Here is a 27,301-nt window from a genome sequence, read left to right as displayed (position 1 = left end):
CAAAAGCCTGAATTTCTGAAACACTTTCACAGTGACCCACAGCAAACAGGAACGCTTATTAAAAGTCAGTTTTATGTAACAGGCCAGAGTCGTGACTTGCAAGTTTTCCATTTTAAAGTAACCCAATCAGAAGATCTCGAGTCAGTGACTCGTGTGTATGTGTGTGTTCGTACTTGTTCCCATAGTCCATCTTTGAGGTGACTTTCTGCTTGAGCTCCGACAGTTCGTCCTGAGGCAGCGTGCCGGACAGAATCTGAGAGCGCCATTCAATCAAGTCGTAGATCATGTCCCGTACCGTGTTAAACATCTCACGCTTGTCACCCTGCAGATACACAAAGTCTGTTTGAAAGCCTGCAATGCGAGTTAATGAAGTCGTGCTGCACGCTCTTAATCATTGGAGACAAAAAAATTACGCAGGACTCCAATATGCAAATTAAAAGACTTCAAGGGCTCAATTTTTTATGTGCTTTCCAAAAAGAAAACAGTAAAAAAATTATATGGTTATTAGAAGAAAAAAACATTTGCAGTGTTTCACAGTGGACACATAAACAGTTGTGTCACCCTGTTGTTGTCATGTCTGTGATGTCAATGCAGCCTAAGTGCTGTCAAGCTGATGATGTCATAGTGGACTGGGTATGGTCACATAGATACTGCTATAGTGCAGAGTATATTTTAATAACGTCAATGCTAACGGTGTGATGTCAAATGTGTGACTTCATAATGTAGATTGTATCATGATGATGTCACAATTCGAATTCCATGTTATGTCATGTTGATGATGTCAATGCATCCTGTGTGCTGTCAACCTCATGATGTCATAATGGAGTGGGTATGATCACTATAGTGGCGAGTATATGTTTATAACATCAACGCTAACGGTGCGATGTGATAATGTAAACTTTATTGTATTGATGTCACAATTCTAATTCTGTTATGTTACGTTGATGAAGCACCCTGTTTCCGAATGTGTAGTTGTGCATGTCATAGCATGGACTAGATGCAGTCAAGCATGTTACAGTGCAGAGTATTTTTTGTCACGTTTTGAAGTCGATGCCGACTGTGTGATGTCAATGTCACAATTTTAACTGTGTGTGGTCATCTTTATGACTGACCACATAGAGGTCCCTCCATATGGCCGCCCATTCTCGCAACGTAGTTGTGACCTCATGAACCAGTGGAAGCTCAGTTGGGATGACAGTTTCCTTTTGTCTAGAGAGAGAGAGAGAGAGAGAGAGAGAGAGAGAGAGAGAGAGAGAGAGAGAGAGAGAGAGAGAACATCACAATGAAGGGAAAGACTTTTAAAAGAATATCGTTTGTGTGGGCAACAACAGACTGTTGAACTGCATCTATCTCAGTAATTCCTGTTTAATACAGGCGTGTGATGTCTCTGCATCATTCAAATCCCTTCAAACCAATGAAAACTAATTACCACCATCACTCATGAAAACAGCTGTTATGAAATCTGAGCCGGCCTGCACGCACGCGCGCACACACACACACACATTCAGTGTTCACTCAACTGCATTTTATTCTGAAACCAAACTTTAAAATCGGACTCAATTTATGATCTCCCATAAGGGTAGAACTAGGACTGTTAAAGCAATGAGTACTAAGACTGTCTATGGGATAAATGTTTAAGAGTTACTGCAGGCTGGATTCACAGAGCAATAAAGGTTTAAAGCTGATATAAGCAGACATAACATACACTAACTGTAAAGTTAACAACTGTTTAAAAAGTAGTGCATTTTCTTACTGTTACCCACAAAGGCAGGTTACATGTCATAACTACTGTGAAACGTTGTAAGCGTGAAATTTAAAACGCTCTACATCAGGGGTGCCCAACCCTGCTCCTGGAGGGCTACCGTCCTGCAGACTTCAGTTCCAACTAGGGCTGTGCAAAAAAATCGACTGCGATTATCGTGCGTGTGTCATCAGTAAAGCCGGTTCGGTGATTAGTATTAAATCGCCATCAGCTGCTTTTAGATGGAGCGGCATTTATTACACAGACCCGTAGTTCACAGAGAAGCTAGGCAAAATCGGGTTCATAATCGAGGAAAATCGATTCCGATTATCTATGCGATTTTGCCTAGCTTCTTGGTGAACTACGGGTCTGTGTTATAAATTGATAATTGCAGTCGATTTTTTGCACAGCCCTAGTTCCAACCCAGCTCCAAATCTGCTGGACGATAGCCCTCCAGGAACAGGTATGGGCACCCCTGCTCTACAAAGAAAGGACACTGTGTGCCACACATATATTGCTCTTTACATGAAATGCATGAAAGGTTTTAAAACTTTTAAAGGGGACAGAGAATGAAAAACCATTTTTACCTTGTCTTTGTTGAATATGGTAGTCTACCCGCATTCCCGAACATACAAAAAGTGCTAGACATGCTAAACATCTCAGTCTCTTAGAAATTCCTCTTTTAGAAATGTCAGCCAGAAAACGGCCCAATCTGAAAAACTGATGCTTATGACATCACTGCCCCTCCACTTTAAAATAATTGGCTACATTTTTTGAGTGGCAGCAAAGTCAGCCAATCAGTAATGAGATTGCAAGTTAAGCCAGTAGGGGGAGCCAAATAGGTGCAAAACCACTTGTTTAAAATCCCCCACCCTAATAGAGCTATCTGAGAGAGGTTTTTAGGAAGCTTCTAAGGCATTACAGACCCAAACAAAAACATTTTTGTCTACATGTCACATCACAGAACAAGGATAAATACCCCGTTCTATCATTCTATGTCACCTTTAAAGTAAAAATGTTACTGATGTGATATACTGATAGCATAAAAAGGAATTAGGCTATACGCACAACTCCTAACCCTAATGTCTTTTCTATTAAAGGGGCCATGGCATGAAAATCTGACTTTTTCCATCTTTAAGTGCCATGATTGGGTCCCAGTGCTTCTAACTCAGTAAATTAGTTTGGTAAACCATTCTCTACAAGCACATGAAAAAATAGGTTGTTCAAATTTGGCTCTCCTTATGATGTCATAAGGAGCTCTTATTATAATAATAATAATACGTGATGAACTTTGGTAGGTGGCATATGTTGCATATGTGGCATAATGTTATGTCGAGGTAAAACTATGTAGACAAGCAGTTATGAACTGGACCATGTAACTTAAAGGCTAGTTGCAAAACAGTGTTTTTAAAGGGGTCATGAACTGAAAATTCAAATTCTCCTTGATCTTTCAAAGTTAAGAAGTCGTTGTACTATAAACATATCCTGTAAGTTTCAAAACTCAACACTTCCTTGTAATTTCAAAATCATATAAAACTCATTTTTAAGAGTGTGTGTGACTATGATGTCATAGTAATGCAAAAGACCACCTCTGCAGGAGAATAACCAAACCATCTTGCATGCAATTCAGATGCACAGACAGGGGCGTTGAAACTTTTTACATATACAAGAATGTTACCCATCAATATCAATTGGCGGTTACTTCCAACGTTTTTCAAAAACCTGATAGAAAAAAACTATTATTTCTACTAATTATGACCTTTTTTGGTAAAAACAACACTTTTAGTGTCCCACACAGAACAATACAAAATAATAAAATATGCCAGTTCATGACCCCTTTAACATTTAACACAGTATATTCAATGTATGTCAACTGCAAAACGGCAAGCCGCAAACATATGTTAAAAATACACAAAATTATGAACATGAGCATGGCAGCTCTTTAAAATTTTTACAATCTTCTTCAGAAATATAAATGAATATACTGACCCACTGCCTTCAACTGTTGCCTCCTTAAGATGTATATAACATGCGGGAAAGACGCCCTGTACCCGAGAGAAGAACACCAGAGAAAACACAACAAAATCAATTTACTACAGGGGCAAAACTGAACCGAACATGATTTTATGAAGTTTACCGCTGATCAGCGCTTCCAATTTGGAAAAACCTTTTCACGCAGTAACTCACCTTCTTCGATTTTCTCCTCAGCCGATACCCTCGATACCATCCTGAGAAGAGACAGAAATATCACAGCCGTCAGATGAAAATGTTAACAATTAGATTACAGACAGATGCCACTGTGTCCCTACAGCACGCCTAGTGCCACAGGTGACAGGAGAAAACAATATTCACAGATTATGAAAGACGTGTTTCATAAAACTCTGGGCGAGGTGAATACGGAGGCAGCAGGGCATTTTTTTCAGGTGTGAACAAATTATTCAATGCAAGAGTACATTTTATTGAGAGGAAAACATCTATGTGAGAAATGACTGAACTATACCGCATCTGTCAATACATGTTGAGATGAACTTAAAATTCATAAAACAACATATCTGATGTTATTATTCATGAGAAGTAGGTGGCACTGTGGCATGACTGCACATGAGGATACAACAAGTATACAAATGTTTACAATTGGAGCTAATTTTGATTCAGATTAATATGCAATGTCTCTGTGACATCGTGAAGTAACGTATTGAATGTGCGTGGATGTATGGTCTCACCTTCATACGTCTCCAGTATGTGTACAGTGTCGCCGATTTGTAAGGACAGCTCATCATCACTGCGGGCGTCATAGTTATAGATGGCTGTGGGTACAAATAACACAAAGATCTGTGGTGAGACATAGTTTTGACAACTTTTTTATGAAGAAACATTGTAATTTATCTTTAAACACCACATTAGGATACGCTTAATGTCAACAGCGCAACATATTATTGGCCCTCAAGCGTCTCCTAGCCAAATGTGATGCTCCATGTGCTATAAAAAGAGCTTTAGCCATTTTTTCAACAAACTAGGAAGCTGTATAAACTTTACAATAAACTTTTGTTTGAAGTTTCACAGTGGACATGAGGATTTACAATCACATGACTGCATGACAAATTGGACGAACTATCTCATTTTGGTTGCAAGTCTTTAAAGGTGCAGTGTGTAAATTTTAGTGGCATCTAGTGGTGAGGTTGCGAACTGCAACCAACGGCAAAGTCCACTGCTCACCTCTCGCTTTTGAAACACATAGAAAATCTACGGTAGCCACCACCGGACAAACATGTCATCGTTGGAGAAAACTTATTAAAAAAAGTTTGTCCATTAAGGGCTTCTGTAGAAACATGGCAGCACAAAATGGTGACTTCCATGTAAGGGGACCCTCGATGTATGTAAATAAAAATGTCTCATTAATTATGGTTCATTATGAAAGGTCTTTATACACCCCTGATAAAATAATTTTATGTATTATTTTGCATTTCTGTGAAGGAATCCTTTTAAAAATTACACACTGCACCTTTAATAAACACAAAAACTGTCCATGGGATCTATATTATTATTACACATTGTTGTGATTATTTAAATAAAATCTTTTGCAAGGTTTACCTGGCAGTAAAGATTAATGCACATAACACATTTAAAAGTAATCAGAGACGGTCTCGTTTATACAGGCGCTGCAGCTCCCCCTTGTGTTTTTTAGAGAGATGTGCAATCATTGCGGTGATCTGAAACAATCGCGACAAGGTTAAACAATCGCGATGAGACAATTATTTAATCATTGTGACAGCCCTGCTGCTGTTTTTAGACAGGACGAGCACAGACGATGTGTTTCCAATCACGACACGTGACATCATGATGGGTGACAGCACATGTGAACAAGAGAGAAAGAGATCTGTGAAGGTTAACACACACATGCTCTCTCTCTCTCTCTCTCTCTCTTTATAACAATTATCACAATAAGCCTTTTCAAACCATTCCCACACACATGCAGTGAATTTGTTATATCACCTTTTATGCATTTAACATCTGTAGTACGACATACTTAATAAAACAAGAACATTCAGTGGAACATTATTTAAAGCAGGGCTCTCGCAATTTGTGAAAAGTGGCCTATTGGTATAAGTGGGCTGTGATAGGATTACAGCTTTTATTGGTTTGAGAAAAGTAAAGGTGGGAGATCTCTTGACATATGCAGTTTCACACATGTTCTTTTTTTACATACACTCTTACAAACAAAAACACCACACCTCACGCATCTCTATTGTAATGACATGTGACTTGGATCATTGAGACTTTAATGAACTCGGTGCTATTGTGTTATTCTTCATTCCTCTATTCTGAAAATGAGTGTGTGTGATGTGGTTTCTGTGAACTACAGTCCCTGTCCATTATTCCACACAAAGCCCATTCTCCTGGAAATAGAGCTTTGAAATCTAATCAAATCCCACTTGCAGCGTCGTCCATTTCAGAGGCTCTCCTGGGCTTCACGACCGCCTCTGTTCTCAAGAACATCAATGTGTAACGCACAAAAACAAGCAAAGACATATAGGAGTCAGAGACAGGAGAGAGAGAAATCAGGGAAGAGGTGTGGCGTTTCTGTAACTCGGCTTCAGAAGAATTGGAATAGGTGGAGTAAAAGCCTGAACTAATGACAAAATTGATGATTTTAAGGGTGAATTTTAATGTTGGGGTACATTAATCTACAGTTTCCAATCTCTTCGCTAACACTAACTCTAGATAAGGGGTCTCCAACATTTGTGTGATCAAGTGCTACCACAATGGATAAAACAATATTTTCTGATATAGTCTACACAAAACCATTTTTTTACTTTTTGATTTAATTTATTTTACTTGTTGATATGTTTTATTATTGTTAAAATGTTAACATAAATAATAGAAAGTGCTTTGGAGGGCAACTCACAGACTCCGTGCCAGCAACCTGGTGCCATGTTGGAGACTATTGCTCTAGATTATACACCAAAAATAATGGGTTAAAACATTTTGTGAAAGTATTTGCCAATGTATGGTAAGCCATACTCGGAATGTGACCTCTGCATTTAACCCATCGAGTGAGTAGTGAACACGTGCACCTCATGCCCGGGGAGCAGTGGGGTACAGGTGCATGGCTCAGAGTCAAGGGCACAACCTGCCAGCCATGAGCCTTAAACCGACAACTTTTGGGTTACAAGCCTGACTCTCTAACCACGAGGCAATGACTTCTCAGGCTGTATGGTTCCATAAAAAAACTTTAACATCCACAGGACCTCTCTGTTGCCGCCCAGGATTTTTTGTAATGGAAAAAGTGTTGAGTCACAAAATGTCACAGACTATAAAAAGGTAAGAAAGAAGAATCTCTGAGTTAAGAGGTTCTATAGAAAACCAAAAAGTCTCCTGGCCACTTGCGTTCACACAAACTTGAAGACATCTTGCTGGTCAAGCCTGTCTTATTTTTCCTAGTTTGTGACATGCACACTACCGTGGGTCACACTTTACCAACTGTCATAGCCCTAAATGCCATTAAAGAATAATTTATGGTTACCCAAAGAACCTTTTCTTTCCTAAAGGTATAGTTCACCCAAAATGACTAAAGTCACGTGAATGCAGTGACGCGGATGACGTGTTATCTGATGCGCTCCAGCTGTTTTTTTTTTGTGCGCCCAGGCTTCATTTACAGTCTGAGGGTAGGGGTGGGCGGAATGGCCAAAAATCTATTCCACGGAATGAGTCATTTTATTTCACGTAACGGAATATTTCACGGTACACTTGTTTTTCAGTTTATATTGTTTTTTGATGATAAAAATGTACAGAAATACACCACTCACTACAGCTTTTAACTAAATGCTCACCACAGTTTTAAAATATGAGCACGGAATCTTGTTTTTAATTGAGTAATTAACTTTATAGACTATTGAAGCTATAGTTTGGCTTCATTGTATTTTGTATTTATGCATACATTACATTAAACAAATGCAATATGTAAAATGAACAGGTATAAATATATGCAAAAACCTACAGACAGGATAAATACCTATGACAATGGTTCTATGAAGAACCTTGAACATCTCAATAACCTTTCTGTTAAAGGGGACATGTCACTAGACTTTATATACTGTAAAATAAATCTTTGCTGTCCCCAGAGTACGTATGTGAAGTTTTACCTCAAAATACCATATAGATAATGTATAATATCTTGTTAAAATTGCCACTTTGTGAGCAAAAATGTGCCATTTTTGGGTGTGTCCTTTTAAATGCAAATGAGCTGATGAAATGCAAACATTGATCGCCATAATGGTGTTTTTTTAAAACTCAATTGTGCTGTCAATGGTTTTCTCGCTCTCTCTCTGCACTAAATGGCAATGCCATGGTTGGATAGTGCCGTTTAAGAGGTGGTATTATTTAGGGCTGTGACTGTGGCAGTATTTTTCCACTGTGGTGGTAATGCCCCAATTCGCACTTCGGCACCGCGGGTCGCGCAGTGGGTATACATGGGTTTCAGCTGACGTCACTCACTTGTCTTTTGAGGACCTGAAGTGGTCGCAAAAGAACTAGAAGCTATGCCTTCAGTATGTTGTGAGCATCAAAATCGCTATTTTTACAACACTAAGAAGGCTCGACACAACATGATATTTTGCTCGAAGTATCGCCTGTGTCTCTACACGTGAACTCGAGCATTGAGAACATTGTTTGTGAACAAAGAGTTTACTAAAAAGAAGGTTTTGAACAACTGACTTTGGTTGTTTTGGCGTCCGCTCGCCCCCATCTTCCCAGTCAAGATGTATCGATCTGCGAATGCAACGTAAGGAGGGAGGAGAGTAAAGATGGATAGCTCCTAAAGCATAGTTTCATATAAATGTACGGATAATTCGTTGTTTTGTCGCAAGTGAAAAACAATATTGACCTTCTAGTTGAAAAAGGAGCCTCATATGAGATTCATTCATTCGCATTCAGAAATCGATTATTTACGTCTGGCAGAGATGACGAGTAGACACCATAACAGCCAAAATCAGTACAAAACTTTCTTTTTATTAAACTCTGTGTACACAAACAATGTTCTCAATGTTCGCGTTCATGAGTAGAGATCCAGGTGATACTTCGAGCAAAGTTTCATGTTTTGTCGCGCCGCCTTAGTGTTGTAAAATAGTGGTAGTTCGGTAGCCGCGAACAGCGGCTGGAAGAACGTATCAGGGATTGAGTAGGCGTCACACCCTAACCAAGATATATTTTTTTAAAGTCGCGTTTCTTTTCATGACAGTCGAGGTGCGACATGTTGTCTTTCGTAGCCATTTCCTGTATCCATAAGAATCATAGTCAGTAAAAGATAAGAAATCCGTAAATCGTAGCAAGCCAGCCAATGCTTGTCAGTAGCCTACTGGTACTCGGTAGGTCCTCAAGATGGCGGCATGACGTAAAAAGTCACATGACTTAAACCCATGTATAACAACTGTCACAGCTCTGTATTATTATAATCCCCTTCTGACATCAGATATGATATGTGCTCTTTTAACAAAATGTTATTTGTAATGAATAAAGGTTATGTAGATTATACAAATGTATTTAAAGAACCTTTGTCTGAACAACTCTTTGTAGAACCAAAAATGTTTCTTCTATGGCATCGCTGTGACAAACCTTTTAAGTACCTTAAATTTAAAGAGTTGGAATGAAGCACAAAGAGAGAATCAGCATGCGGATGAGCAAAGCAGTTTGTGTGTCCGTGTGTGTGTGATAGGAAGTGCAGATCTCTAGAGATGCCCATCTCTCCAGAGACAGAAATCACATCTCAGTGGCTTTCACAGGCGGGTCGTCCAGTCTGGCTCCGAGTGAATAAACCCCATTGAACCGAAGGCTCACAACAGCTGCATCAGTGATCCGGCGCCCTGTTCTTCTCTCTCCTGCCACCAGCACCACCAAACTTTTATAAAGCCCAATGAAATTATCCCATAAGCACGGAGTACAATCCAAACACCCTCTGCCAGTCCCAAGGACTAAAAATGGGGCATTTTTGAACAATGTTATCTCTCAAGTGTTCAATAAAGGCAGGGAATGAAATCTTCACAGGCCTATTGAAGCCACTGACTGAAAGAGTTATAATCACAGAAAAAGAAGCGTGAAATGCTATCAGGTATCTGCCCACAGGTCATCGCGGACGCCTACAGTAAAAAAATAACTGGCCATTACAAGCGGGTTGCGTGAGCCGCCTGCAGCGCGGAGCTGAGAGGAGACATCAATAGAGCTGGGAGAAAAGATACATGCATTCAAAAGATGATGAGAAAAAGGTGAAAAGGTGAACATGAAGATGAATTTCTAACAGACAGAACGACTCAATGAAGGTGCTCAACCAAAACGTCTATCAATTACTTCTAGTGACGGCAAAGCTTACCTGAAATAGAGCGCACACAGATGTTATAGCATTTTTTTGGGACCTAGTTATGAATTTAAGAACGTAAAGCTAAACTTATAACCATCGGCACAAAATCTGGTCAGTAACGTAAATAACACTATTCATATTTCTGGGTTTAAACCTTTTTACCACATGTGTTAAACCTTGGCATCATCCTGCTGCGTTTGTCCTACTGATATATGAGGGATGTTTAAAAGTGTGTCATTGCTTTAAACATTCAGACAAAAACAATCCCATAAATATATGGAACCCCATCACATTGGGCAGTGGGTTGTTTTAACCTAGACCTGTCAGCAAACGCTAGTAATCCCAAAAACGTTATAGACTATCTTAACACCCTAATAAACACTCACATAATTTTAGTATCGTGATGGCAAGTTTTGCATATTCTTGAAAAGTGGCGGCCATCATGCATAAACCATGCAACCACAAAGTAATTTATTAAAGGACTCATACTATGCCCATTTGTAATATAAGTCTCACGTGTGTCCAGAATGTTTCTGTGAAGTTTCAGCTCACAATACCCAAACAGATCATTTATTATAGCATGTCTAAAATGCCCCTATTTTGTGTGTGTACCTTTAAATGCAAATGAGCTACTGGTCTTCGCTCCCTTGCCAAAAGAGATAATTTGTTTAAAATAGATCTGATTTCGAAAAAAAAATAGCAGACAGTGTCCAACTCACTGAAGGCATAAACTATGATAATACAAGACTGTCAGTCAGCGGCAATGGGCGGGGCTTTAGCAGTGTGACATCACATTGCTAAGAGAATCAAAAGAGCATGTCTAATGAGAGTCTGCTTTGGTTTAATGGGGATTAAAAAAAGAAGGGGTGGATAGATTATTTTCAATGCCAACACACATTTATATCCACGTATGGATTTTGTATAAGCTCATTTAAATATTTCATTGCATGCATCATATGATAATTTTAAGACACCACCAAAAACATTTGTGCAAGCATTACTATGTTTTTAAAGTTTTTGCTTCAAACTAAACTCTTGGATGTATTTTAAAGATTCAACGCCATAATGCTCTCTCTTCCTCAGAAGCTCATTATTGAATCCTGTGAACTGGTTGACTTTGTTTCCCGGTGGCCTGATAAAGCCCGTGGCCTATGACTTGCTGAAATTGCGTAGGAACAGTCAATGCGATTAAATCTGTCTGGAAAAGCTCTAGCTGTTTTGTTTGCAAAATGTTTTGGAGGGTCCGTGACTGAAACTTAAAAAGTTTCTTCATCAACAAACTTCTCTGTACAGTACAAGCACACAAAAAGAGACATCAAATATAGTAAAAAACCCTACTTCTCGTTTCAGACAGATTCGCTGCCAGAGTAACCGCAGTGAACTATTTATTACCCCAAAATTGTGCCACTTTGTAGGTAAAAAGGCTAGTAAATATAGACATGTTAAAAGTGTTTCACATAACCCAAACATGTGCATGCACGCAAACAGCGCAAGTCCAACCCCGCCGCTGAGGAATGAGGAAAACATCAGGCTGAGCTTTCAGCTTTTCCCTCTTTAATGAGCTTTAATTGGGGTTTGTAAAAGAGAGAAGGCGCTCTGATTATCTTTATTTAGAGTTGACAGAAACAAAAGAACCTCCTAATTTAAGAGAAGCAGAAATCACTGTTTCCAGTTTCATTGAATTATAGAGCAAAGATACTGTGTTTATCCACACTGGCGCGGAGACTGAAGCATTGCAATTAACCTGAAATTCAGCAAGAGGAAAATCTGATTATTTTTCTTTTATTGGAGGAGAAAGAGAGAGAGTTGCATGTTACATTCGATTCAGTATTACTGCTATTATTCTCTTTAAAAGAATAGTTAAATGGTATGTCGATGATTACCATTTTCGTATTAATTATGCAAGAGGCATCTAGTTTAGTTTTGGAAATAAAAATGGTGGTAATTTCATGTTGTGTAGAAAATTGAACAGTACAATAAAAAGATATGAAAAATATTAATAATGATGGCTGTAATTTACGGTTCATTCTTAATATGGCAATGTAAAATCAAGTCAATTGAAATGCATAGTGGGAATCGGATATGCAGAGTGCTTTGGTTGTAAACAGAGAACCAAGAAAAAAACACTTGACGATCGTTCATGAGAGCTCTGAACAATGCTTATTTGTAGGAAAAGCAACTCATTTTAATTACAGACCTGACTTGCACATAGTGGACTTGGCGGTTCTGCAGAAGACAATGAAAATATTAATCAAAAGAAAAGTGAAGTGAGAGATGCGTGGAGGCACTCACTGAAACCAACAGTGTGTGTGCGTGTGCGTGTGTGTGTGCGTGTGAACACCTGAGACATATGGACAGTGATATGCCCCCAAATATTTTAACAGTAACTACAAGAAAATAAAAAATTTGTAAAATTAACGCTGTGCTTCTGTAGCTCAGTTGGTAAAGCAGTGTGTTAATATTTCAAAGGTCGTGGGTCCAACCCTTAGGGAAAACATACTGATAAAGATAGCTTATAGAGCTTGAAAGCACTGGAGGATAAAGGCATCTACCAAATACATAAATGTATATGTAAACATTAACAATGAATGTGTTTTACTGTTAGCTTAAGCAGAACATCCTTAAAACTCCAAGGGCCCTATCTTGCACCCAGCGCTATTGACTTTGTCAGTGACACATGTATCATTCGTATTTTGCAGCGGCGCACAGCAGGTTTTTCCCTCCACAGATGCACGTCGGCAAACTAGGGAATGAACTTGCGCTCCCTGAGCGGTTCAGCGCAAAAAGGAGGCGTGTTGCGGCGCAAACCATCCCTGATGCTATTTTGCCGTTTCAAAAAACAATTGTGCCACTGACCAAAAAAAAACTAGTCTAAAATCAGTGGCACGTTGCGCGTGGTTCATTATGCTATTTTAAGGGTGCATGCTTGACCATAATGTATAGCGTGCACAACGCGCACACACTTTGCTTATCTAATCTACACAGATGCAACAGTTATTTTTGCAAATCATAAATTGTTACAATAAAAAATATTAACACATGAGATAAGGGAAATCATTGTGGTGAGCAGTGATAGTTTTTATTTATTGTGTGGCTGCGTTAAAAAATTCTCATGCAAATAACGATTAAAATATTTTCATAAGAAACCTTAATGTATATGAACTTCATTTGTAAGGATACTTTGGGGTTGGACCTTGCTTGCGTTTCTTGGGTCTGATTTCAAAGCCCCCAAACCCTTTCAGCGGTGAGGGTGGACGCAGCGATGTCCTCTGCTGGCGTCAGGTCCTGAGGCAGATCCACCTCCCGTTACACGGCGTGCCCGATTAATGCTGGCTAGCTTGGGATTCCCCCGTCTCCTGACTAGGCATGGGCCGGTATAAGATTCTGGCGGTATGATAACCTTTAGCAAAAATACCACAGTTTCACGGTGTTACGGTTTTGCCATTGCAACACAAAAATGTGTTATTTTTTAAATGCCAGGTAAAAATAAAGCCTTTAAATTATAATATGCTTTCAAAAAATATATAATATTTTTGTAATGTATATTAAATGTAAACATCAAATCAATCACATGACTTAATGATTTAATGAATTTTGTATAAACACAGCTCATACCTTGGAGACGGTATCACAGAATATTTCAGTGGTTTTGAAACCTTGACTGTTTAAAACCTCGGTATACCTTGAAGCCGGTAATCGGCCCATGCCTACTCCTGACATCATTGTAGCGCTTGGCGGCCAGCTGATGAGACAATTGTGGCTATTTCCTCTCACGCCTGTTTAACCTACGCTGATTTGGGCGGTTTCTCCCATCCCCATACAAAACAACTTCTCTGTCTTTGACTGCTCTTACAAGAACGTCGGTCTCCTCGGCTGTGAACCGCTCCTGGTGTGCGCCTGGTAAATCCGTCATAATAATAGCAACCCGCCATGGAACTTGCGCCCTTGTGTTTAAAGGGAATGTTGGATAGCGTTCTGATTGGTTTATTTGAGGTTACACCCAAACCACACCTATGAATAATGAACCTACTTCTGACCAACCCCTTATTGATTTGCGCCTGGCGCAAGAGTTATTTCTCCCACCGGGAAAATAGCAACAGCGCCCAAGATCCGCCCACAAAGTCACTTTCGCATTGCGCTTCACACTTGCGTTTCAGATCGTTAAAATAGGGCCCCATAAGTATATTTTTATTACAGATACCACTAGTGGTGAGCAGAGCACTCAACAATATCTAATCAACAGGCACGTGAAACCTAGCTAGCAGGTTGCTCAAACAACAAAATCACCAGCGAACTTACTTAAAATTTGCAAGAACTATAGACTAATACAATAACAGGCTTAAATAAACCCAAAACATAAGTCCACTTACAGTTCTCACGGACACGCGTTTTATCAACTGGCTATCCTCCAGACAGTGACGGTCCGGACCACGTCTTTATCTCATTTCGGCCGCGCTATTCTCAGAGATGTTTTATCAACTGGCTAGTTATCCTAAAGACAGTGACGGTCCAGACCACATCTCTCTCATTTCGGCCGTGTAGCGTGCATGCCTGCTAACAGTGTGAAGCGCCTACCCGCTATTTTCTGAGATGCACTTGAAGGCCTTTTGTGCAGCAATTTTTTTTTTTGACAACCTAGTTAATGCAGTAGGGTTTTCCAGCTTAGGCGGGCCGCCCGAATTGCAATGTGCTGCAGGAAAACCTGGTGGGCGATACGACCAAAATCTTATAATCATGATAGGATCCATTTTATATCATGATAATGATCTGCTCTGTGTAGTTAATAAGTGAGGAGGTCGAACAATCTGGTAAATTTACTCAATTTGAGATATATAAGTCCCTCCCATGACACAAAATTATGTGTGAATGTCTCGAATGACAAGAATTTCACGTGCCAATGAAGTGAGTAAAGCTAAAATGTTCAAGCATCCAACTATGCGTGAAGAGTGCGTTTTTGCCACCTCTTCCGCTTCTGGTGTGAACGCATAGTAACTGACGAGATGCGCATGAATATTGCATCCTATTTATTTAGCAGCCCTAGTACAAACATTAAAGGTGACATTTTACAAGACATTTTTAAGATGTAAAATAAATCTTAGGTGTCCCAGGAGTACATATGTGAAGTTGTGGCTCAAAATACCATATAGATAATTTATTACAACATGTTTTAAATTGCCACTTTGTAAGTTTGAGCAAAAATGTGGGTGTATCCTTTTAAATGCAAATGAGCTGATCTCTGCACTAAATGGCAGTGCCGTGGTTGGATAGTGCAGATTAAGGGCCGGTATTAACCCCTCTCTGACATCACAAGGGGAAACAAATTTCAATTACCTATTTTTTCACATGCTTGTGGAAATATATATATATATATATATATATATATATATATATGTATATATATATATATATATATTTTTTTTATTTTTTTTTCACATGCTTGTGGAAATATATATATATATATATAATAAATATTATATATATATAAAAATATATATAAAAATATATATAAAAATATATATATATATATATATATATATATATATATATATATATATATATATATATATATATATATATATATATATATATATATATATATATAAAATATATATATATATATATAATTATATTTTTTTTTACTTTAACAGGAGATACAAGTGACAAACATTTCAGCTGTTCTGCCCTTGTCAGTGCATTAATGATTAACTCATGATCTTTATTGCTTTGTGGATGTAAAAGTTACCAGTTGAGTTAACAACAGAGGATGTAATTACAGATAAACCGTTGTCAAACAAAAAAGGCCCGATCTTTATACAAAAGCTTGAGTATATTTACAGTCAAACAGTTTGTTTCCTTCTTTCAAACCTGAAGAATTAAAGACTAAATACAGATTAAATTTTTCTGCAGCTTGTACATGATTGTTCAACGCTCTACCCGCCTTCATCATAAGACAGTAATTATAAAGCAGGAACGTTTCCACAAAGTCCAACAGCACTCCTAAAGATCTTTATTTGTCGGTCTAAATCCGTGCAAGAAGATAGTAGGCATATTCAACTAATTAGCTTGTTTGCAACTACTAAAGATCCACAAGATCTCTCGCACCGAGCAGCGATGCAGACCCACAGCCTGTTCCTGTCATGTCCAATCTGAACTGGGTCAGACCCGCCTCCGTTCATCATTATTACCGAAACAGAATAAGACACACACTCAGCACTGTCGGGTCAGGCGATACACCTCGACGTCTGCAGTCTAATTGCTCGATTTTAATTGGCTTACTACACTTGAACTTCTGCAGGTCCCAAATTTAATAAATGGGAAAATAATTGCTTCTTACCGTTTGGAGAATTATCATAATTGAGTCAAGGATTCCTGAACACATGTATTAAATATATTGAATTGAGCTTACAAACATCTCTGCTGGTCTGAGAAAAGCCAATAGTAGCCTGGTAGTTTCTGATGTGGTCCCAAATCAGAGTTTGGTGTCAAAGTTTAGAAAACTGGAAAACAACAGCTTGAAATTCTGTTCACGTGGACTTCACAGCTGAACGGTTTCATTTTGACCCAAGAGTTAAATCTTTATTGATGACGGATCATTTTGCGTGCTGCTGTATAATTCATAACTAATTGCTGTGCCTTTCTGCAAAAATCGCCTTGAGCAAGCAGTTGACATTATTAGTATGTGTATTAGCATCCAAAATTGCTTTCTGAAAGGTGGGGTAGAATCCCCTTTATTAGTCTATGGTAATAATCAATGATTTGTGAATATGCATAACTAAGTTTAAAACATTTGTGGTGGTGTGAGGGAAGCTAATGAAGACTAAAGAGTTTAATATTTAATATATTACATTTTGGTTTATTAGGATCAAAATAGAAGTAGAATTATATTAAATGAAACAATTATCCCAAAAATTTGATTATACCACAATGATGATCTGCTCACTAAGAACTGAGAAAAGTAAAACCTTCATGGGTGAAACAGACTACGGCTAGGTATTGTAATTCATTTGGTGATTTAAATCTTTTTTATGGTTTTATTTTGATTTAATGCAATATCGATTAGTAGTGATGCACCGATGTATCGGCTGCCGATATTTATCGGCCAATTTTTTATGAATTTTAAACCATCGGCATATCGGCAATAGCACGAGAAAGGCCGATACCGATTGTTTATTAATAAACTGCATAAAGAAATCCATTATATTAAAAAAATTAGTTAATATTGTTAATAAAATAAATGCTGAATAGCAAAAACCACCTTTGAAGGTTGTCATGCTGTCTTATTATATTAGTTTTAGCTTAATTTGTGCCTCTCTTATTATGTTGGTCATGTTAATTAGATCCAATCCAAGTTCAGCAAAAATAATTTGATGCAGAAATAAACTAGCTAATAGACCAACTGTATAGTATTTTATACAAGTGTTTAATATCGGCATCGACCAGAAGTTGTCTGTTTAAATCGGTATCAGCCCAAAAAAATCCTATCGGTGCATCCCTATCGATTAGTAATCTATATTTCATAAAAATGTATTTTTTTCCAGACATGTGTGCTGTCATACATGTAATGCACAGATCCAACATACTGTTACACACGTGTTTCCTTTCTGAATTGTTCACATTGACACAACAGACTTTGTTTAAAAGGATAATTGCAGCATTTTAAAATAATTCTGTGTAAATACATCTGTTTAAGAGCAAGGATACATGAACCTAGCATTTGTCTGAACTCTTGAAATGAGATTTACCGGGCATGTGATTCGGATGCACGCACACAAAACTTCTCAAACGGCGCATGAGTAGTGCATTGAAATCTGATGAATTCAAATAATAAACTTTTGTGACAAAGTAGAACTGGCCCATGTGTCAAGTGACGATATTCAGGGCATTGTTTGCGTCTGCCCCAGGCCATCTGGCTTTTATTATGAGCCCTGCCTGAAGTAAAGCACCCACATTAAGAATCGATTCCAAATTCAATGTTGTTGAATTGAACATTGATTAGGAATCTATATTCTTTTGCACAGCACTTAAACAGACCATACAAATTAAGCTTAGATATTTATTTTACATTTATGCATTCGGCAAACACTCTCATAAAAAGCTTACATTATAGTCAAGTTATATTTTATCAGTATGAGTGTTTCTTGGGATTGAACAAATGACCTGTTCTGCTGCTAATACAGTGCCCTACCATCTGAGCTACAGAAACTACAGATTAGTGAATGAAAATTCTTGGCCAAACCTGAAAATTCTACATGCACTTAAATGAAAACCTGACATGTTTTTTTTTTAAATAGTTTTTGTATAATTTGATTATTTTAGAATTTTTAATTCCATTTATTTGATGAGTCGGAGTGGCAAAAACTACAATTGCACTTTTTTTTAATGTAGCACCAAAATTGTACAAAAATAAATATTCTTTAAGAAACGTAGAATGTAAAACTGTATTTAGGCATAGATGAATAAAAAGAGTTTTGTACATAGTAATGACATATCTCAAACCCAATTGTTTTCTCCTCATTTAAAACTTGTGCATGCAAAAGACTAATTTCAACTAATAATTTCAACATAACACAGACTGTGATGTTACAGTCGAGATGTACGCCCCAAACATTAAATTACACATTAAATTAATTAAAATGTGGTTACAAAGCTAAAAACAAAGTTGTGACTGCGGAGTTAGCGCTATATGCTAGTTAATGCTATATGCTAGCTTTTAGGCTGAAGTTCTACTATTGACTTTTACAGTTACGTTTTGCAGGTCCATACTGATGAAAAACATAAACGTATCACTCAGAAAGGTCCATTAACAATCTCCAAATATTTGATTATCCCTCAAAATCTGTATCCTTGTCTAATACGGACTCAAACACAAGGTCCGTTTACACACACACAAAGCTACTGAAGGAGCTGCTCTGAGAAACAGCCAATCAGAGCACAGCTCAACATTATTATTCATGACCCTTTCAAATAAGCTAATAATAGACCATTTCATTTTAAGGACAAATCATAGGGTTGTAAATGGACATGTAAAACTGTCTCCGGATAATTTTGCACCTAACAAACCTTCTAGATTTCGTAAAACAATTTAACATTATTCCAATGCATTCTTTGGCACCTTAAATAAATATTTTAGATTAAGTTATATCTAACAAAATCAAATTTAACAGATTTTTATCCAAACAATGTAAAGTTTTAGAAAACTATTATATGCCAAACAGTTGTAAAGTAATGCAGCAACCTTGCTGATAGTAAGTTTAACTATGATACACAATCATTTTAATGAAAACAACAGGCAAGACACAGCATGGCATTGAGCCCCTGTTCTGCTTATGTCAATGGGATTGAAATGAGCTTCAGTGATGTCATCACCTGCATCATGTCAGTCCAGCATGAGCTACTGAAAACTGTGTACTTCATCATCAGTCCCAAAGAATATTAACGACCCCGGCCAAAATTTTGGTACATCTCTACTACAGTACAGATAATTAAATGAATATTTACACAACTGAGTATGTTTAACACATCAAGGAACACTTACTGAATGCTGATAGATTGTGCCGTATGTGTCAGTGTGGTCCAGATATAATGAGATTAAGAGGATTGTGGGTAATGCAAAGGGTCAAGACAACAGCAAACACCCTCATTATTAACACTGGCAGCTCCAGGGAGCACTAAATTATTAGTTGCATTATCAGATATTCCTTAGACTTAGTAAGCAACTATCAAGCAAACACACAAACTCAGACCAGGTGGTGGATCAGTGTTGTTGTGTCAGCAAACAAACAGAGCAATGATTCAACAGTATCACAAAGTTACAGTTTGGAGAAAACATTGTGCACATGACAAATAAACTTACAATAAGAGTTCAAACTACATATGGCGCTTAATTATTATGATTATTAGATTAAAACTTAAAGATGAGATAATCTGCACTCAGTAGGACTGAACAGATAAGACATCATTATCATCCACAGCACCGCTGTGTCCGCCCTCCTCTCTGGAATATTCTGCATTAATGAGACAGAAACAAAACATGGATGAAATTAATTAACCTTGTCATTTAACAGCGACTCCTCTAAATGTCACACAAGAGCCCTGACAGTGAACAAGTGGTCCCCAAAACCAAAGCAAACCCTCCAGCTCACAGCTCTTAAACTCTTTTAATTGACCGGTGAGATTTTATCCACTGTTAAACATTTAAGTAGGTTGATGGGAGATGGCGGGAGACACACTGATGGCACAGGAGAGGTTAATATTGGCCATTTATCACCATGTCAACACAGACAGTAAAAAGCTGAGTTTTAATGAGCTCAGGGAGATAATGATGAGGTCCGCTGTCAATCCACAAATAAAAGGTCAGTTAAACAGATCTAAAGCAAGCTCGACTAGCTCCATTTCACAGATCGCTGCTTTACAAAACACGTTGGAGCAAGTTGCATTTTTATTGTTGCTGAGAGGGAATCCTTCACGGTCAGTTTTCTCTCTCAGGTCAAGGAATGTTATGGTGAATCAGCAGTCGGAGGGGAATCTTGCAAGTTAGTCGACATGTTTGCAGGTAGATATAGAAACAATGTGGTTTAAATGGGACAGACATTTGAATGTATTTCTTGAGTATGGTGGTCTGTTACTGCTGCAGATGCTTCATCGATTCTTTTGCACAGTAATAACTAGGGATTGGCTGATAAATAAGCAGATGATGATTGCTATGCTTCTCAATGAATTACGGTTAGGGCTGGGACAACGCGTCGACGTAATCGACGACGTCGACGCAAAAAATACGTCGACGCAAAATATGCGCGTCGATTAGTCAGACCCAAAAAAGCGGCGCAGTAGTAGCAACGCGAGTTGCTTCAGTCCACGCCGGTTTCACACAGCAAGGGTGAGCAATGGCTGCGGCCGCGCGGCGCGTGGTTTTCTCAGCGCCCATGTTAACAAGCATGCACCCCGCTGCATAAGCAGCGCGAGCTCGCGGCTCGAAACGGATATAAACGGAGGTCGGAGCCAGCCGCAAATACTTGGGCGGCTCTGTAGCAACAGTGCTGCAATCGTTTCTGCGTGGTTCTGCTGCGCTGCTCACGCTCAATTAAAGTGAAAGTGCTTTGTTTATGGTTTAAATGCTCGTGGATTTACGCGAAAAAGTGTCATTTTACCATAAAATCATGAATGTGATGCCAAGTGTGTTTTAAACAGTCATTTGAGCAATTTAACAGAAAGCAATGAAATATGTCACTGTTGCCAGAAGACTGCGCTTTCATTCACTCTCTGTCCAGCAGTAAATGAGTCCTAATCTATTTGAACAAACTTAAGAGAAAGAGATTTAATAATATATGTATAGCCTATTATTAAATCTCTTTCTCTTAAGTTTGTTCAAATAGATTAGGACTCATTTACACTCATACATTTACACTCATTTAGGACTCATTTAAGAAGCACGTGCTTCTTAAGTCTATAATAAGTCTATCTTAAGTTTATATCTGTCATTAAATGGACTAGAACAGCACGAAAACAATGTGGATTAAACAAATCTAGTTATAAACATTACACAGACCATCAAAAGGCACACTGAAGAGGTTTTGCTCATAAATGCATGTAAAATAAAGTAATTTGAACTTGAGATTTTTATACGGTTACTTAACTGCACAGTATGCACTGCAAATGCTTTACTGAATGCTACCTCTGTCTAAGAATGCATTATTTTGCACTTGTATAGTCTTTTTTTATTTTGAAATTTTAAGAGCAATAAAGATATATTGAAATGTTTACATTCAGATATGTAAATCAACATGTATAACTTGCTATTAGTTAATTAATGGGGAGATAATCGAGAATCGAATCGAATCGAAGTCGAATCGGACTGACAAAATGAATCGTTAGATTAATCGATGCATCGAAAAAAGAATCGCTAGATTAATCGTTAAAAAAATAATCGTTTATCCCAGCCCTAATTACGGTGAAATGCGGCTACATCCAAAAGCCAGAGGGCGCTCTCCTGCAGAAACTCAATATGCGCTGCAGAAGAAGATCCATTTAAAACACGAATCTCCAGGTAATGACTTAAGCATTGCTGTTCTTCAAACCTTTTCAGGTATTTGTTTGACGAGTTTTGCTTTTAGTTATAAACGATTCAAACTAACAGTGATTTCAGATCGATAAGGACTTACTGATCAAAAGTCGTAGTAGGCCTACATGAAATAGCTGTGAATAATAACCGCTGTGCGATTCAGAATCATTATCGGACGGCCACGTATTATTAGTGTATATCGACATTTATGGTCACATGCCGAGTAATAACCTCAGAAAAACTGCTGATACTGCCATAAAAAAAATCAAGATATAAAAATGATATTATATGCCACCACTAGCGTCCGCAAATAAAATGACAAAACTATTTCAAACTGTTTTTTCCCAATATAATGTAATTTAAAGGATTTACTTTTGATACAACACAACACAAAAGACTTTAAGCAACACATTTAAGAGTAAAACTTTTTTAAGTAAGAATAAGTTTGTGAAAAGTAAGCTGTGACACGATTGATAAAAAAAAAGTTTAAGTTTTTTCTCCATGTCAGAATGACCTTTGTTACAACATATAAAACATTTTAGATAAAGATTAAATAATGCAATTCAGACAAAATATCATGTCAGATGCTCGACCACACGGGTCGCACAGGTATATTTGTAGCTCTCTTACTTAGTATTTTTTCTTGTTTTCAGTACAAATATCTCAAAAAATTTTAAATCAATAAGTATTTTCTTGATGAAAAATATATTGCCACTGGGCTATTTTTTTATCTTTTCCTGAATTAAGTGTTTAAAAAAAGGAAAAGATTACCTCATTCCCTGCAAAAAAATTATTTTCAAGAAAACAAATTCTTAGTATTTTTGTCTTGTTTTCAGTAAAAATATCAAAAAATTCTTAAATTAAGATGCTTGCTTTTGATGAGAAAAACAACCCAAGAAAATAAGTCTAGTTTTTAGACAAAAAATATCAAATGTAAGTGATTTTGTGCATAAAACAAGAAAAAAAATCTGCCAATGGGGTAAGCAAAAAAATCTTGAACATTTTTCTTAAACACTAAATTCAAAAAAATTCAGGAAAAATTTGCTTACCCCATTGGCAAGAAAAAACATCTTAATTGAAGAATTTTTAGATATTTTTACTGAAAACAAGCCAAAATACTAAGAATTTTTTTTTTCTTGAAAATCATTTTATTCAGTGTTGGCATTTTTTATGTTGTTTATTTATTTATTTATTATGTAGCTTGTTTTAAGCACAAATTCACTTAAATTTAATGTCTTTGTCTAAAGACCTATTGAGATTTTGCTCATCAAGAAAATGCATCTGAATTTAATAATTTTTAGATATTTGTATTGAAAAATATATATGTTTGCCGTGCAACAATACAATAGTATGGGTCAAAATATAAATTTTTCTTTTATGCCAAAAATCATAAGGTTATTTTAAAAAGATCATGTCCATGTACATTTCCTACCACAAAAATATCTAAACTCATTTTTTGTGAATGAATGCTATTGCTAAGGACTTCTTTTGGACAACAATTTTAAAGGCAAAGACCATGGGTGGGCAATTCTGGTCCTGGAGGGTCACAGTCCTGCGGAGTTTAGCTCCAACCCTAATCAAGCACACATTAAAAATCGAATCGAAGTTTTCAGTATCACTTGCAAATGAAGTTCAGGTGTGCTTGACAATTTATCACATTTAAAAAAAATTACCCTTATAAGTGGTTTTGTGGTCCAGGGTCACATATTAGCATTATTTTAGGTCATTTAAAAATAATGGCAAAAATGTTCTGCACAAAACCTGTATAAAGCCACAATAAGTAAGAGGACCCTAAAAAACAGGACACAGCAAAGCTCTCGAGTGCAAGCACTTCTTTAAATCCCTTGAGACATTTTCAAGGGCCTCTTTAACAGCCAAAGGACCAAAAGCAAAGGGCAAAACCATCAAAAGCAAACTAACCATTTCTAACTCAAGCACCTGTGAGCAGAATTCTGATACAGAATGAAGCTGTTAACCCTGAAAATAAATGCTATTCCTCTTCACACCTGGAGGAAAACATGTAATAACCAGCTGTAAAGCAACTGGGCTGTTCATAAACAACATTTTTCAACAGCGCATTTCCCAAACTGGAGCACAGTATTCAATACACACACAATCATTCTATTGTGCACACTGTGAGGTAAAGCACACATTTTGATGATGTCGTCAAAACCCTGACTCATCAGCTACTCATTGTGCACAACAATGCGCTTAGTCAAGTAGAAGTTCAAGCTAGCACACAATGCAATGACGACAGAATCCTCCCCAGAAGATTCATTGGTATTGTAATAATTCATCTTAATATAAAGTGGGATAGAAAATTGTTCATTTGATTAATCTGATTGAAAGCAATACACCATTCAGGGACTGTTTTTTTGCCTACTATATAGTATGAAAGTACTATATGGACGCTTTATATTATTTCAAACCTTCTCAAGTCATATAAGCTTTGTGTGAGGAACAGACCAACACTTTTACACAAAAGAGAGACTGATTTAATGCCAGCTGACAGCAAACTGACTGTCTATCAAGTCAACCACACAAAGCAGACAATCTCTCAACAAAACCCAATAAAACGGCACAATACAACACTGAATGCTTTGCTTTGACGTTTACACACGTACAGTTGTGCCCTTAAACAGGACAACAGTACAGTAGTGAAGAGTCATTAATCTCTGTCAGCCCTGAAGACAAGAGCACACTGGATTTTAAAGCCGTGTCATTATTGGCATTTACTGGCGTGTCGTTCTCTGACAGCCCTGACGGCGCTGTGTGTCATTTCACAACATCAAAAGCCCCACGAGGGCCAATAAACAGCATGGTTGTTTTGTGAGAAAAACACCACGTTAAAAATGACAGAGCTCATCCTGCACTCAAAAATGACCCGCTGAGTCTTTATTGTGTCACAATGACAGAATAATTCAACAAATCATTTATGATGTCATCATTTACTCACCTGTTACAAACCTGGTTGACTTTCTTTCACTCCCTGAAACGCATAATGCATAAGCCATGCAAAGCTTTGTGTCAAAAACAACCAAGGAATTATTTGTAAAAATATTCTCCTTTATTAAAGAAAAAACCTCATTCATGCCTGTATACGTGCTGTAAAGAGGCATCATGACAACCATGACTGGGATTTGAGAGTTACGAGTGAAAAAAACTGATAAACTTTAATCTCCACTTGCATTCTCTGGGATTTGAACCGACATCCTTTGCAGTGAGAACATGGGATAAATTTTAAAAAGATTTGCATTTGAATACACTTAAATTGTTTTAAACGGAACCTATCATGAAAATCTGAGTTTTTCCATGTTTAGGTGCTATAATTGCATTTCCAGTGCTTTTATCAATCTGAAAAAGATCAACCCAGTAACTTAGTTTTGGTAAATCATTCTCTGCAAGCATGTGAAAAAATAGTTTATTGAAATTTGGCTCCCCTTGTGATGTCACTAAGGGATAATACCACCCCTTAATCTGCACTATCCAACCACAGCACTGTCATTTACTGCAAAAATCTGCTCATTTGCATTTAAAACGACACATTTTTACTCGCACCTACAAAGTGGCAATTATAATATTTTATAATAAATTATGTGTGTGTTATTTTGAGCTAGAACTACACACACATACTCTGGGGAAACCAAAGATTTATTTGACATCGTAAAAAAAGTCTTGTGAAATGTCCCCTTTAAATAAGGACAATTCTAAAGATTGTGTTAAGTAGAAATTTTGTTTTCTTGTAAAAATGTGTTTTAAATTAGTATTTATGTTGTGGAGTTTGTATGGCTGTGACATTGCTACATATGGCATTGCTACATTGCCAGGTCTCCTCGATCATCAATCTCAATGGGAATTCTTGGAAAAATAAAGATTAATTTAAAACGAAATAAAAATATGAGCCTGCAACCCATTTCAGTGACTGCAAACTACTTTTAGTGTTTGAACAACTCTTAAAACCGCATGTAAACATACTGGCATACATGCAGAAACCCACAAATACCTCACATGCTTCATCCAGTTTAAGCGAGTCGACACCCAGATACACCACAACAAACTGCATTTAAGAAAGATTTTACTATCACGACTGGCTACTCGCACCGTGTCACACATTACACTTCCTGATACACAAAAATCATTCAAAACTGACCAAACAGTATAAGAATACATTTGTTAAACCCAGATCTTAATGCGATCTTAATCATTTCTTTCTACTTATGTTTTGAATTAGAGGCTTTTAAAAACCTGGATTTACACTGCAAATCTTGATGCACAATTCCGATTTGTTGCCTGTAGGGGTGGGCGATATGACCAAAATCTTCTATCACGATAGGATTAATTTTATATCATGATAACGATATGTATCACGGTAGAGTTTTTTATGTTTTAATAAGGTTTAAATCTTTAATACCATAGAAATGTTCATAATTCTCACAAAAAACATATACAAGCATAGAAAGAAGATAAAAACAAACAAAACTCAAGCTCTCTGAAGATACACAGTCAATAAGAATGATAATAAATAATTATGCATGTATGTATAGGCCTATATATATTTTTATTTAAGGTAGAAAAGTGATTTAATCAGGAGCAGTGAGAGATTTTTTTCTCAATGCTGTTTGATTAACACGAGTGACAGACAGGAGCAAAATTAGGTAACTTCCCCTTTAAGACCAAAGTCCGGATCCAATACACTGTTACACATGCGCTTTCTCTTTTAGCTGTTTACTTTCTCTTAAGACCTTACTGGTCGTGTTTATGATGATGCTTGCAAAGACGGGAATTTTGACGCATATGTGTATTTAAGGCCAATAAAGCGGGAAAAATGCTCACAAGCTTAATAAGCAGAGGTCGCGCGACTTGCGCGCTCCTCACAGACAGAAAGAGCAGCGGTTGCGCGACTTGTCCGCTCCTGACACACAGAAAGAACGCACGCATACAGATCTGTTGTCTGTGTTTCAATGGCTTAAAATAACTTGTTTTAAAACTGCAGTGCTTAAATACGTGTACAAACGTTACGTTTTCGCGACCACACGCACAGGAGCGTGACGTGGGCACGTAACCTCGATAGAAACGATAGTCCAAAATCTCTACCGGTTGACAAATTTCTACCGGTTAATTTTGTCTACCGGTTTATCGCCCACCCCTAGTT

General features: G+C 37.4%; 1 protein-coding gene across 4 annotated transcripts in view; it reads right to left on the bottom strand.

Annotated features, from left to right (window-relative positions):
* Positions 1–27,301, bottom strand: part of dock1 (dedicator of cytokinesis 1) — a 286,009-nt gene that overhangs the window by 241,576 nt on the left and 17,132 nt on the right. For all 4 annotated transcript variants that reach the window (XM_065260710.2, XM_065260711.2, XM_065260712.2 and 1 more), the window contains exons 2-6: positions 4,465–4,548; positions 3,929–3,969; positions 3,731–3,786; positions 1,113–1,209; positions 174–322 (exon numbers count right to left, since the gene is read on the bottom strand). In XM_065260710.2, coding sequence (XP_065116782.1) covers positions 174–322; positions 1,113–1,209; positions 3,731–3,786; positions 3,929–3,969; positions 4,465–4,548 — 427 coding nt within the window. The remainder of the gene's footprint in view (positions 1–173; positions 323–1,112; positions 1,210–3,730; positions 3,787–3,928; positions 3,970–4,464; positions 4,549–27,301) is intronic.

Source organism: Paramisgurnus dabryanus, chromosome 1 (assembly GCF_030506205.2).
Source record: "Paramisgurnus dabryanus chromosome 1, PD_genome_1.1, whole genome shotgun sequence".
In the NCBI taxonomy this organism is placed as follows: domain Eukaryota; kingdom Metazoa; phylum Chordata; class Actinopteri; order Cypriniformes; family Cobitidae; genus Paramisgurnus; species Paramisgurnus dabryanus.
This window is presented reverse-complemented; position numbering and strand designations above follow the sequence as displayed.